This window comes from Physeter macrocephalus, unplaced genomic scaffold (assembly GCF_002837175.3).
Source record: "Physeter macrocephalus isolate SW-GA unplaced genomic scaffold, ASM283717v5 random_7, whole genome shotgun sequence".
In the NCBI taxonomy this organism is placed as follows: domain Eukaryota; kingdom Metazoa; phylum Chordata; class Mammalia; order Artiodactyla; family Physeteridae; genus Physeter; species Physeter macrocephalus.
The window spans coordinates 220,091-234,463 of NW_021145293.1; the positions used below are offsets into that span (position 1 = coordinate 220,091).

The 14,373-nt window shown below is 47.9% G+C and overlaps 1 protein-coding gene across 1 annotated transcript; it reads left to right on the forward strand.

The window, feature by feature from the left end:
* The first annotated feature begins 9,879 nt into the window (after positions 1 to 9,879).
* Positions 9,880 to 14,095, forward strand: DAND5 (DAN domain BMP antagonist family member 5). Its single transcript, XM_007103616.1, is given in 5 exon segments — positions 9,880 to 10,133; positions 10,135 to 10,204; positions 13,866 to 13,942; positions 13,944 to 14,046; positions 14,048 to 14,095. Coding segments are annotated over 5 exon segments (552 nt in total).
* Positions 14,096 to 14,373: the final 278 nt, after the last annotated feature.

Consider the following 14,373-nt stretch of genomic DNA (forward strand, 5'->3'; position numbering starts at 1 on the left):
AAAGACCATACGCCGCCAAAAAAAAAAAAAAAAAAAAAAAAAAAGTGCAGTTTGCTCAGTGAGCAAGGAAGCCTGGACAAGAGTGTTCATAGTTCATAGCAGTAACATATATCTCATATATATCAGTCTCAAGCGGAAACAATCCACACCTGAGTCCATCTGCAGTAGATTGGATCCCTAAATTGTGATGTTTTAGCCAACAGAATACTGCACAGGAATGCAGGAGCATTCACAGCTGCTCACAGCAATGTGGATGATTCTCACCGACATTTTATGCAACAAAGGAAGCAGGACCCAAATGATTCTTTTGCATAAAGGAATGTTTTTCATTGTGGAAAGTTTACACAAATTGTCCTTTTTTTATAAAGTTGAACAATCCTAGTGTCATTGTGGATGCATACCTTACGGGGTAAAAGATAAAGAAAAGCCAAGCAGTGATCATTCTGGAAGTCAGGATGGGACGCCGGGCTGTGGAGGCAGCTGGGTGGTGGTCACGTGGCAGCAGGTGGGCGGGGTTTGCTTTGTAACAGGTCATTGAGCTGGGCATTCCCATTCTGTTTGCTTTTCTCTAAGTGGACTTTATTCAATGTTATTTCTTGATCTGGGCTTCAGTGATGCCTGAGTTATAATTATTCTTTCAGTTGTATAAAACTATATGTGTGGGCTGCACACTTTCTTGTAGCTTTATTATATTTCACAATTCAAAAAATGAAAATACAAGCAACAAAAAGGGTTTCAGTGAGAAGTCTTATTCCCACCCATTTCCCATCCTCTGCTTCCGTGTCTGAGCCCTTCCACCCCCACTTGCGTTAGTTTCTTATGTATCCTAGAGTTGCTTATACATTCTTATTAACAGTGTTAATGGATTATTTCACAGGGACAGAAGAGTACAGTCATTGTGTCATCACCCAGGTTTAACAAATATTCACTTTGGCTCGATTGCTTCAGATATTTTTTAAAAATTCCTTTTAATATAACGAGCCCTATTATGAAAGCCTCCAATGACAGTAAGGCCTCCACCTACAGATGCTCCCCACTCCCTCCCCCCATTTCTCAGGAGTAACAGTTACTTTGAAATTAGCATATTCTTCCAGGACCAGTCTTTATGCCTTTGCTACTTATCTGGAGTCTGTGGAAACAATATCAATATACATTTTAAACAGTTTACATAAATGGTATCCTGAATGTATTAGTTTGCAACTTTTCTCCCTCAGCTTCTTGGTTTCCAGATATCTCCAGGTGGATCCATGTATATTTTTTTCTTTTAAATAAATGTATTTATTTATTTATTTACTTATTTTTGGCTGCGTTGGGTCTTCATTGCTGTGCGTGGGCCCTCTCTAGCTGCGGCGAGCAGGGGCCACTTTTCGTTGCAGTGCGCGGGCTTCTCACTGCAGTGGCCTCTCCTGTTGCAGAGCACGGGCTCTAGGCGGGTGGGCTTCAGTAGTTGTGGCACGCGGGCTCAATAGTTGTGGCTTGAGGGCTCTAGAGCGCAGGCTCAGTAGTTGTGGTGCACAGGCTTAGCTGCTCCAGCAGCATGTGGGATCCTCCCAGACCAGGGCTCAAACCCATGTCCCCTGCATCGGCTTGGTCTCTTAAGCACTGAACCACCAGGGAAGTCCCGGATCCATGTAGATTTATTGCACATACTGTGTAGCTGTGTTTTTCACAGTGTGGGTGACAGGGCCATTATTGATTCAGGAAGTCAGTGAAGTGGGTTCCAACCGGCATTTCTTTATTTATTTCCAGGTTTACAATTAAGGGAAGGATGATTCATAGAAAACATTTTTTTTAATTTAAAAATTATTTACTTTTAGGGCTTCCCTGGTGGCGCAGCGGTTAAGAATCCACCTGCCACTGCAAGGGATACGGGTTCGATCTCTGGTCCGGGGAGATCCCACATGCCGCAGAGCAGCTAAGTCCGTGCGCCACAACTACCGAAGCTTGCTCCTAGAGCCTGTGCTCCGCAACAAGAGAAGCCACCACAATGAGAAGCCCACGCACTGCAACTAGAGAAAGCCCGTGCACAGCAACAAAGACCCAACGCAGCCAAAATAAAGAAATAAAGGTGTCTACTCTTAAAAACAAACAGAAGGGGACATCTGTCCCCATTAAACCCTAACTCCCCATTCTCCCCTCCCGGAGCCCCTGGTAATCAGCAATTCTAATTTCTGTCTCTGTGAATGTGACTACTCTTGGGACCTCGTACAAGTGGAATCATACAGTATTTGTCCTTTTGTGACTGGCTTATTTCACTGAGCATAATGTCCTCAAAGTTCATCCACATTGTAGCATGGGTCAGAATTTACTTCCTTTCCCCCCCCCACTTCCTTTTAAAGGCTGAATAATATTCCATCATAAGTATTTACACGCACTGCAACTAGAGAAAGCCCGTGCACAGCAACAAAGACCCAACGCAGCCAAAATAAAGAAATAAAGGTGTCTACTCTTAAAAACAAACAGAAGGGGACATCTGTCCCCATTAAACCCTAACTCCCCATTCTCCCCTCCCGGAGCCCCTGGTAATCAGCAATTCTAATTTCTGTCTCTGTGAATGTGACTACTCTTGGGACCTCGTACAAGTGGAATCATACAGTATTTGTCCTTTTGTGACTGGCTTATTTCACTGAGCATAATGTCCTCAAAGTTCATCCACATTGTAGCATGGGTCAGAATTTACTTCCTTTCCCCCCCCCACTTCCTTTTAAAGGCTGAATAATATTCCATCATAAGTATTTACCACATTTTGTTTATTCATTCATCCACTGATGGGCATTTGGGCTGCATCCACCTTTTGGCTACTGTGAATAATGCTCCTGTGAACATAGGTGTATAGCAGTTATTATTAATGAAAAAAATAGAATAAAATTAAAATGTCAGGTTGTATCACGTGTAGTAAGGGTAAGTATTGTTTGGTAAAGCTTTTATTTCTGTCACAGATATGTGTATGTATATACTGGTGGTACAATTGTGATTGATGCTAACAGACCTTCCCCAAACAACCATTTTATTATGCTCATTGTGTAGATCAGGAATTTGGGCAGGGCTCGGTGGGCATGGCTTGTCTCTGCTCCATGCTATCTGCAGCCCCAGTGGGAAGAATTGAAAGTTGAGTGACTTTATACCCTGTGGCTAGAATCATCAGAAAGCATCTTTATTTATTCATGTTTTATGGTTCATTCTGGCTGGATACTCAGCTGGGCTATTGGCTGGAACAGCTACACAGTGGTCTCTCTGCATGGGCCAGTTTGAGCTTTCTCACAACATGGCAGCTGGATCCCAAGTGACCAAGACTGAAATGCATGGCATTTTTATGACTGAATCTCAGAAGTCACATGACTCATTTCTGCTGTATTCTATTGGTCAAGCCGTCACAAAGGTTGTCTAGGTTCAAGGGGAGGGGTCAGAGACCTTGTCACTAAATCAAAGGATTGTCAAAGTCACATTGTCACAGTCGCATACAAAGGATTGTATGTAGAGCATATAGGATAGGACATATTGTTGAGGCCTCTTTGGAAAGTACAATCTGCTACCTCTGGTTTACAGTGTAAAATGTATTTCTTACTGTGTTTAGCGGTTAAAAAAAAAGTTGGAAAAAATATCTGCTCAGTATTATCTGTAGTATGAATAAACTATAATTATTCTGTCAGGCTGTTTTGATGGATGTTTGTTTCCAATTTTTCTTTTTTTAAATTAATTAATTAATTGATTTTTTGGCTGCGTTGGATCTTCGTTGCTGTGCGCAGGCTTTCTCTAGTTGCGGCGTGCGGGGCTACTCTTTGTTGCGGTGTGCGGGTTTCTTATTGCGGTGGCTTCTCTTTTTGCTGCGGAGCACAGGCTCTAGGCACCCGGGCTCAGTAGTTGTGGCGCACGGGTTTAGTTGCTCCGCGGCATGTGGGATCTTCCTGGACCAGGGATCGAACCTGTGTCCCCTGCGTTGGCAGGAGCATTCTTAACCACTGCGCCACCAGGGAAGTCCCTCCAATTTTTCTTGATTGCAGAAATGATGCTGCAGTAAGCCTCCCTGTCTGTGTCCCCATGTGCCCACGGGGAAATTTCCCTGAGATGCTCAACAAGTCTGTCCCCAGGGTTTGCTGAGGGACAGATAGCCAGCGTGGTTGAGGTCCAGTGAATGAAGAGGATTGAAGGGGGAGGTAAAATGAATAGTGTTAGGCAGGGGCCAGCCATGCAGGAATTATAGGGCATGGTGAGGGGTTCTGGTTTTATTCCAAGGGCAATGGGGAGCCATGGGAGGTTTCTGAGCAGAGCAGTAATGGATATGACTTACAATTCTCCTCTGGCTGCTGAGCAGAAAAGATATCGAGTGGGGCAACATGTAGAATCAGGAAGACCCATTAAGAGGTAGAAGGGACCACATGGTCCCTGACCTGCACTGACCTCGGAGCCTTTTCATTACTTTTGCTGTTATCATGCCTAGAAATGTCTCCAGGATCTAGACATGGTGGGCTCTTTCTTGTCATTCAGGTTTAACTCAGTGGACACCTCCCTGGCTCCTTGGACCTTTGAAGAGATAGGAAATGAAGTAGAGACAGTCCCTGACCTCAAACAGCTCACAGTCTTGTGGGTGAGACAAACAAATAATTATAGTGGAGGCAAAGGAGGAAGAAAGTGCCTGGAATGGAGCTGATAGGCAGCCAGGTGTGGGACATCTGAGCTCCAGTTTCCTACCAGACCAGGAAATTTGGGAACCACTCTTGAGTTTTAAGCTGGGAACAAGAGCTTAGAGGTTAAAAGTAGGCACTGATGTCAAACCAGCTTGGGTTGAATTTCAGCTGCTGGCTGGGGTTCTCTGCACCCAGCAGGTACCAAATGGTAATGGGGAAGTGGCTTCTGAGGGCAGGCCTTAAACTGAGGTAACAGTCACACAACATAAAATTAATCGTTGTAAAGTGAACGATTCAGTGGCATTTCGTCTACTCACAATGTTATGCAACCACCACCTCTATTTAACTTCTTGCACATTTCCATCACCTGTACCCATTAAGCAGTCACTCTCTAGTCCCCCTCCCCACCCAGCCCCTGGCAACCACTAGTTTACTATCTGTCTCTATGGATTTGCCCATTCTGGACATTTCATGTAAATGGAATCCTACATGATGTGACTACTTGTGTATGGATTCTTTTTCTTAGTTGGTTTTATTTATTTATTTGGCTGTGCCAGGCAGCATGCAGGATCTTAGTTCCCTGACCAGGGATCGAACCCATGCCCCCTGCACTGGGAGCGCAGAGTCTTAACAACTGGACCACCAGGGAAGTCTCTCTTAGCATGTTTTTGAGGTTCATCCATACTGTAACATGTATCAGTACTTGTTATGGAGTTGTGTCCCCCCAAAATTCATATGTCAAAGTGCTAACACTCAGTACGTGACCATATGTAGAAAAAGTGTCAAGTTAAAATGAGGCCATTAGGGTGGGCCCCAATCCAGTATGACTGGTAGTTTTATAAAAGAGGAAATTTGGACACAGACACACACAGAGGAAAGACCGTGTAAAGACACAGGGAGAACATGGCCATCTACAAGCTAAGGAGAGAGGCCTCAGAAGAAACCAACTGTGGTGACGCCTTCATCTCGGACTTCTAGCCTCCAGAACTGTAAGAAAGTAAATTTCTGTTGGTTAAGACCCCCCAGTCTGTGGTACTTTGTTATGGCAGCCCTAGCAAATTAATATAAAACTTCATTCCTTTTTATAGCTGAATGCTATTCCATGGTAGGCAATTAAAATTTTTAAATTGAAATATAGTTGACTTACGATGGGCAATTTTTTTTTGTAGTAATGAAAGATGAAAATTACCCAAATGTCTAAGAATAGAGGACTTGTCAAAGAAATTACTGACTATCCATACGATGGGATACTATGCAGATGTTAAAAAAAGAATAAAGGCGCTCTCTGTGTCATGGTTCTTTTTTTTTTGTTTTTGTTTTTGTTTTTTTTGTGGTATGCGGGCCTCCCTCTGTTGTGGCCTCTCCCGTTGCGGAGCACAGGCTCCGGACGCGCAGGCTCAGCGGCCATGGCTCACGGGCCCAGCCGCTCCGCGGCATGTGGGATCCTCCCAGACCGGGGCGCGAACCCGGTTCCCCTGCATCGGCAGGCGGACGCGCAACCACTGCGCCACCAGGGAAGCCCCTGTGTCATGGTTCTTAAAGTGTGGTCCTCAGGCCAGTGGCAGCATCACCTGGGAACTTATTAGAAATGCAGCTTCTCAGGCTCCATCCCAGAATCAGATCTGTGTGAGAGCCTTCCAGGTGATGCTGATGTGGGCTCAAGCTTGAGATCTACTGCTGTATATAACGACACAGCCCGTGGGTTCACAGCAGCCCTGACGTGCTTTTTTTTTAAAACAACACTGCCTGGGTCCCATCCCCAGAGATTCCAATGTAGTAATTGATTTGCAGCAGATTCTGGGCATCGATTCCTCATTTACAAGTGACTCTAATGTGCAGCCAGGAATGTGAACCACTGATAAGGAGCAACTCTCGCAGATAGGGTAAGTGCAAAAACCTAGGTGAAAAAGGGCTACATTCCAGAATATTCTTTGCAGGATTGTTTGTGATGTTTAAAAAACTGGATAATGGAGAAAAAAATTGGGGTGTATAGATGTGCAGTGAAATACTGAAGGGCAGGACAGATGAAAGTTAAAAGGATATATACATTCAGATACCGTGTATATTGTTTTAAACAAAACAATTTTATGTATCTTTTCTTAAATTTTTTTTTTTTTTAGATGTTGGGGGTAGGAGTTTATTAATTAATTTATTTTTGCTGTGTTGGGTCTTCGCCTCTGCGCGAGGGCTTTCTCTCGTTGTGGCAAGCGGGGGCCACGCCTCATCGCGGTGGGTGGGCCTCTCACTATCGTGGCCTCTCGTTGCAGAACACAGGCTCCAGACGCGCAGGCTCAGCGGCCGTGGCTCACGGGCCCAGCCGCTCCGCGGCATGTGGGATCTTCCCGGACCGGGGCATGAACCCGTGTCCCCTGCATTGGCAGGCGGACTCTCGACCACTGCGCCACCAGGGAAGCCCCTGTGCTTTTTTCTTAAGGTTTTTTTTTTTTGCATTGAATTTTTAAACTCTAAAGCGACACCGCCCCCCCCACCCCACCAATCTCATCTGCCTATTTAAATGTCCCTCCCCAACAGGAGTATCCTGCTGTTCTTTTCAGTGTGCAAATACAATGAAATTGTACCTGTAGGGGCTTCCCAGGTGGCGCAGTGGTTAAGAACCCACCTGCCAACGCAGGAGACACGGGTTCGAGCCCTGGTCCGGGAAGATCCCACAAGCTGAGGAGCAACTAAGCCCGTGAGCCACAACTACTGAGCCTGCGCTCTAGAGCCCGCGAGCCACAGCTACTGAGCCCGCGAGCCACAACTACTGAAGCCCGCCCGCCTAGAGCCCGTGCTCCCAACAAAAGAATCCACCACAATGAGAAGCCCTCGCACTGCAACTAGAGAAGAAAGCACGTACGAAGATCCAATGCAGCCAAAAATAAATAGATAAATAAATAAATTTAAAAAAATTGTACCTGTAAATTCTTATCCCTCTTCCCCAAAACGTCAGCACCTTGTGAAATTTTTTTAACTTCATTTTTCTTAGCTATATTTTCCATGTTGAAACTTCAGGAGTGTCGCAGCCCCGTACAACTGTGTGGGATTATGGGATTATGCCTGGGTGAGTCTACGGAAAAGCGAAGAAGTCCGCGTGGCTGGAGGGAGTGAGAAAACGGGGAGAGAGTGCGGGGAGACGAGGGTGGGGTGGTGATGGGAGCAAACGGGGGGGGGGGGCTGGTGGGCTGGAGTGAGAATTTTGGCTGTTAATCTCAGTGAGGTGGTTCCCGGAGGAGCCCTCAGGGTGCTGTCGGAGGAACAGACTTTGAGGGAGGGAGGAGGCGGGAGCTGGGGTACCAGGGCGGAGGGACTGCACTGGTTCAGCTGGGAGATAATGAGGATTATGTCCAGGTTGGGGACCGAAGAGGGAGTGAGAAATGGGCGGATTCTGGGTAGATTCTGAAGTGGAAGGGACTTGCAGTCATATCAAATTGAAAGAGGGGGCTTAAAGATGCTGCCAAGTTTGCAGCCTCAGCACCTTGCAGGACGGAGCTGCCATCAGCTGGGTCTAGAGGACAGCGGAAGGGCAGGTTGGGGGACGCTCAGGGCCTCGGATGTAGCAGGGTCAGTGGGAGGCGCCCGCGCACCTCCAGGTGGGACGTCCGGGAGGCAGCTGTCCAGGGCACAGTCGCCGTGCAATCCCGAGAGTTGCCGCCAGAGGGCAAGCGCACCCCATCGCACTCGCAGCTCCGGGGGGCACGGGAAGGACTGGCCCTGCAGCATCTCAGGGCCCCCGGGCCTACAGCTCCTCACCTGGGTGTGAGACGGGGGCCTCGCAGTTGCCAGGGTCAGGACTGGAACCCCCAGGCGCCTCCAGGGCCCCAAATCCAGGGACGGGGCTGTTTATCTGCTTCCAGCACTCCAACCAGCACTCCCCACGGGGCTGTTCCCACAACACCTAGGGTCTCTGCAAAAATGTCACTTCCACAGGAAGACCTTCCTCGACCACCCCAGGGTTAGAAGCCCCCACCCCGATTCCTCTAAGGCACATCCCATTTTAGTATCTTCATAACACTTAAGACCCTGAAATCGTCTTATCTTGTGTTGTCTGTTTTCTGCACTACAATGTAAAGTCTATGGCAGTGAGGACCCATTTTCTGTGTTGTCCTCCTGTATCCCCAGGGCTCAGAATTATTCCTGGCCTCTAATGCATGCCAAAGAAAAAAACAACAGCAATAGTGTTAATCATAGCTTATTCATGGTGCTACTGTGTACCAACCTCTATTTGAAGCTCCTTACATAAATCATCTCCAGTCTTCAGAACAACCCTACCAAGCAGGGACTGGCTTTTCTGTTTTATTTTTTGTTTTTTTTTGGCGGTGCCTCTTGGCTTGCAGGATCTTAGTTCCCCAACCAGGGATAGAACCTAGCCCTGGCAGTGAAAGCACCGAGTCCTAACCACTGGACCACCAGGGAATTCCCCCAAGTAGGGACTTTTGTTATCCCCATATTACAGAAGAGGAAGCTGAGGCCCAGAGAGGTTTATGGACTTGAGATTGCATAACCAGGGAGTTTCAGTGTTGAGTTTGAAGCCTGAGAAGCCTAACTGCAAAGTCTGAGTTTGCTAAATGGAAGAATGGGGCCCTGATGGGAAAGGAGAACCTTAGGGCATTCAGCATTGTGCCCCTAAGCCCCTGACTCTCCACCTTTCCTTTCTGGTCTCCATAGCGGACACACTTGCAAGCCCAGCCCCCAGATCCCCTGCCAGGCTAGGCGGAGGGGTGGGAACCCAGCAGGTAAGGGGTTTACTCTCCTCCCCACTGTGGGTTTGCAGAGGTGCCTCCCAGGCTACCCAGGTTGGGGGCAAGCCATTAAAGGTAGATCTGGGGACTTCCCTGGTGGGCCAGTGGTTAAGACTCCACGCTCCCAATGCAAGGGGCCCGGGTTTGATCCCTGGTCAGGGAACTAGATCCGCATGTCACAACTAAGATCCTGAATGCTGCAACTAAGACCCGGCACAGCCAAATACATAAATAAATAAACATTAAGAACAAAACAAAGCAAACAACAACAACAAAGGTGGATCTGGAGGGAGTTCCCTGGTGCCCTTAGTGGCTAGGACTCAGTGCCTTCACTGCCTAGGACCCGGTTCAATCTCTGGTCAGGGAACTGAGATCCTGCAAGCCATGCAGCTCAGCCAAAAAAAAAGGGGGGGATCTAGAGAGCACAGATTCCACCTACCAGACAGCAGGGTTGGCTTCCCAGGACCCTGAGCCCAGTCCCAGACTGACCAACACACAGAAAGACAGACAAACAGATGATCCTCAGCCAGCTGACCACTCTCTTGAGCCTGCTCAGTGGGGCCTGGATGCCCACAGGCTCAGGGAGGCCTGGACCCCGAGGCCTCCCAACTCAGCCCCCGGCTGCTGCCAATGAGACCCAGTCTCTGGGTCAAGGGGCCCCAGCTTTCCCAGTGCCATCCTGTGCCCTTGGCAGCTGGAAGGCCTTCTTGGGCCTGCAGAAAACTGGGCAGCTGGGGACAGGCAGGCTGCAGCATGGGCAGGATGTGGCCATCACTGTCTCTGCCACTGGACCCACAGGAAGTGGCCCAGGAGATGTGCAAAGCTGTGCCCTTCACTCAAGTAGGGGAAGGAGAGGGCTGGGTTTCAGTGTTGATAGAGCACAGGCTGTGGCACCAGACAGATTTGGGGTCAACCCTGCATCCTTCACCTAAATGTCTCTGATCTTCAGTTTTCTCCCTTGTAAAATGGGGCATAAGCTTCTCCCACCTGGGCCAAAGCAAGTGCTGCCATCTTGGTCTCCCAGCTTCTGCTATGGCCACCCTGTCTCCTGAGTCTAGTTTTCTATCTAGTGGCCAGAGGGCATCTGGGAACACCTGAGTCTGATCACATCCCTCCTCTGCTCAGAATCCTCCATGGTTCCCACTTCACTCAGAGTGAACGTCCAAGTCCTTCCTGTGGCCCACAAGGCCCCGCACAAGATGCCTGTCATCTCCTGCCCTTACCTCCTCCCACTCTCCCCCTCACCCACTTTCCTCTTGCCGCACCAGCCATCTTGCTTTTCTCCAGACACACCAATATTATGTCTACCTCAGGTCCTTTGCACTGGCTGTTCCCTTTGCCTCTAGCACTCCCCACCCCCAACATTCTACGGTTCCTTCTCTCACCTCCTCCAGGTTTTTACTCAGATGTTGTTTTAAAATGTTCCCTCTTTCTGCTTTATTTCTCGCTGTAGTTCACATCATCACCTAACAAGTGAAATTGATTTTGTAGTTGCATTTACCATCTATCTCCCTCACTAGAATGTTTGCTCCACCAGGGCAGAGATTTTTATGTCTTGTTCACTTCTGTAGCCCCATCCCTGCTCTAACGCAGAGCCAGGCACACAGTGGGCACTAGGTATTTGTTGAATGAGTGAATGAATGAATGAATGAATAATAGTAGTACTTGCCTCCTAAGGGCTATTGGGCAGCCTGAATGAGAGGGGTAAGGGAAGCACTCTTACAGCTGCATTCAGTTGGTGCTCCATAAAGGTTTTGATAATTCATACCATGTGCTGCTTATGGCCCAGGTTTTGGAGCTAGGCGTGCCTAAGTTCAACTTCTGCCTCAGCTGCTGATTTCTGTGTGACCCAGGGCAAGTGGCTCTCCTTCTTTATGCCTCAAGTCCCACCTTTGCAAAAGGGAGTTAATAATAGTTGAGAACTCATGCAAAGTGTTTGGCACCATGCCTACCAGGGTGTCAGTTCCCAAGACCCCTTGGCTTGTTATCAATTCAGCAAACCTTCATTGAATCCAGACAACTTGGTGGTATTGCACAGCCCTGGACCAGCTGCCTCAGTTGCCCCATACAGCCGTGCATACTGCACACAGCAGAGGGGACCCCTGACCTGGGATCCAGCTGTGTACCCTCTCCCAGAGCTGCAACTGTCCCAGGGGGGCACAAGGATGCTCTAAGGGCTAGCAGTCCCCTCGGCAGTGTGTAGTCTTAGGTAAGCAAGGGACTTCTTTGAGCCTCAGTTTCCTCATCTGTAAATGGGGATATTAATGGTTCCAGCCTTGCAGCATTGTGGGGAGGAGGGAGTTCCTCAAAGATGAGCAGTATGGGCTCGGCAGGGAGTTAGGGTTCGGCAAGTGTTAGCTTTTGTTATGATGCACCTCTTGGGGCTATAGCCATAAACAAGACGGAAAGAGTCCCTGCCTTCAGGTAGTGAATATTCTGGGAGAGAGAGCAACATTAATCTCACAAAGAGACATAACAATAAATTGCTATGAGACCCTGGAGAAAGAGATGAGGATGCTGGGAGAAAGACTACCAGAAGGGTGAAATTTGTCTTGGGGGTGCTTCTGAGGAAGGAAGGATGAGTTGGAATGAGCTCTGGGAAGGGTGGATGGAAGAGAAGTCCAGGTGGAGGGCACAGCAGGGGCAACGTCCCGGAGGCAGGCACAAGTTTGGTGCATTGAAAGAACAGCGAGGAATAGAACTACCATATGATCCAGCAATCCCACATGTCCAGGGCATATACCTGGACAAAACTCTAATTCAAAGATACATGCACCCCTATGTTCATAGCAGCACAATTCACAATAGCCAAGACATGGAAACAACCTCAATGTCCATCAACAGACGAATGGATAAAGAAGATGTGTACATATATACAATGGAATACTACTCAGCCATAAAAAGAACAAAATAATACCATTTGCAGCCACAAGGATGCAACTAGAGATTATCATGCTAAGTCAAGTCAGAAAGAGAAAGACAAATACCCTATGATATCACTTATATGTGGAATCTAAAATATGGCGCAAATGAACCTATCGACAAAACAGAAACAGACTCACAGACATAGAGAACAGACTTGTGGTTGCTGAGGGGGAGGGGGGTGGGGGAAAGATGGAGTGGGAGTTTGGGGTTAGTAGATGCAAATAATTACATTTAGAATGGATAAACAACAAGGTCCTACTGTATAGCACAGAGAACTATATCCAATCTCTCGGGATAAACCATAACGGAAAAGAATATAAAAAAAGAATATACATATATGTGTGTAACTGAGTCACTTTGCCATACAGCAGAAATTAGTACAACACTGTAATCAATTATACTTCAATTAAAAAAAAAAAAAAAGAAAGAAAGAATAGGGACTTCCCTGGCGGTCCAGTGGTTAAGACTCCGTGCTTCCAATGCAGGGGGTGCGGGTATGATCCCTGGTCAAGGAGCTAAGATCCCACATGCCTCGGGGCCAAAAAAACAAAACATAAAACAGAAGCAATACTGTGACAAATTCAATAAAGACTTTAAAAAATGGTCCAGATCCAGGAATAAAGACACAGACGTAGAGAATGGACTTGAGGACACAGGGAGGGGACGAAGTGAGAGAGGGGCATGGACATATATACACTACCAAATGTAAAATAGATAGCTAGTGGGAAGCAGCCGCATAGCACAGGGAGATCAGCTCGGTGCTTTGTGTCCACCTAGAGGCGTGGGATAGGGAGGGTGGGAGGGAGATGCAAGAGGGAGGAGATGTGGGGATGTATGTATATGTAGAGCTGATTCACTTTGTTATAAAGCAGAAACTAACACACCATTGTAAAGCAATTATACTCCAATAAAGATGTTAAAAAAAATGGTCCACATCAAAAAATAAATAAATAAAAAAGAAAGAAAGAGAGAAAGAACATTGAGGAGACCAGGGAGGGTGGGGCAGTGAGGAGGGGAAGGGCAGGGAGATGTGGAGGCAGGAGGGTGGATGGGGGGTGCAGGGTTTAAACAGAGAAGGGCCATGATCTGGGAGCAAGTTGGTAGATCCACTTAGGTGGAGGGGATCATAGGAAGAACTAGCATTTACTGAGTGACAACTGTGTGCCAGGCAATGAGCTAAGGGTTTTCTGTTTAATCCCCCCCAGGGATCCTGGAATACCACCCTTCCTATTGTCCCTCACCCCTGGAGGTGGCAGCAGCTTCCTACAAGTGCCAATCCCCAGGCCACCTTATCCTTATCATCATCTCCTGCTAGGGAAAAGCAGCCCTGCTCTGTATTAATTTTCTCTGTCAAAAGGCCTAGAATGGTTTTCTTTTTTTTCCTGGTTGAACTTTGATGATTTTACAGGTGAGAAAACTGACGCCCAGAGAGGTTGAGTAAGTTGCCCCAAGGCACACAGCCAGCAGATGGCAGAGTCAGAATTTGAACCCAGGCATCCATGCCTCTCTAGGTAGGATGAAGTCTCTGGCTCCAGATTCCACTGCCCTTGACTCATCTCCCTGCCTCTGGCCCCAGGTGCTCTCCCGGCTGGGCTGCATGGCTGTCTACCTCCTCAATCACCTCTGCTTTGGCCACTGCTCCTCTTTCTACATCCCCGCTCATCCTCTGCAACAGCTGTGTGACTGCTCGCACGCGCTGGGCACCTGTGGTCCTCTGGTGTTGGGTGGGCAGCCCAGCCTCCCGTCGCCAGGTGAAGGATGTCCACTGTGCGGGTTGCGGGGTGTCAGTGCAGACCAAAGGCATGAGCTGAGCATCACGAATGGACACACAGATGCATGCACCTTGGAGAGACGGGGGAAGACAGGCTGAGAAAGATGCCAACCTGGACCATGCACACTGGGTCCAGCGACCAGGGATGCAGGGACAGCCAGACAGGTCTCCAGAGTCCTCACCCTGCTCCTAGGGACACCAGGCACAGCCCCAGCCATGGGGGTGGACCACTCACAGTCAAAGTGCATATTTATTGAGCACTCACTGTTTGCCAGGCCCTGCTCTAAGTCTTTGATAAGTACTAACTCATGTC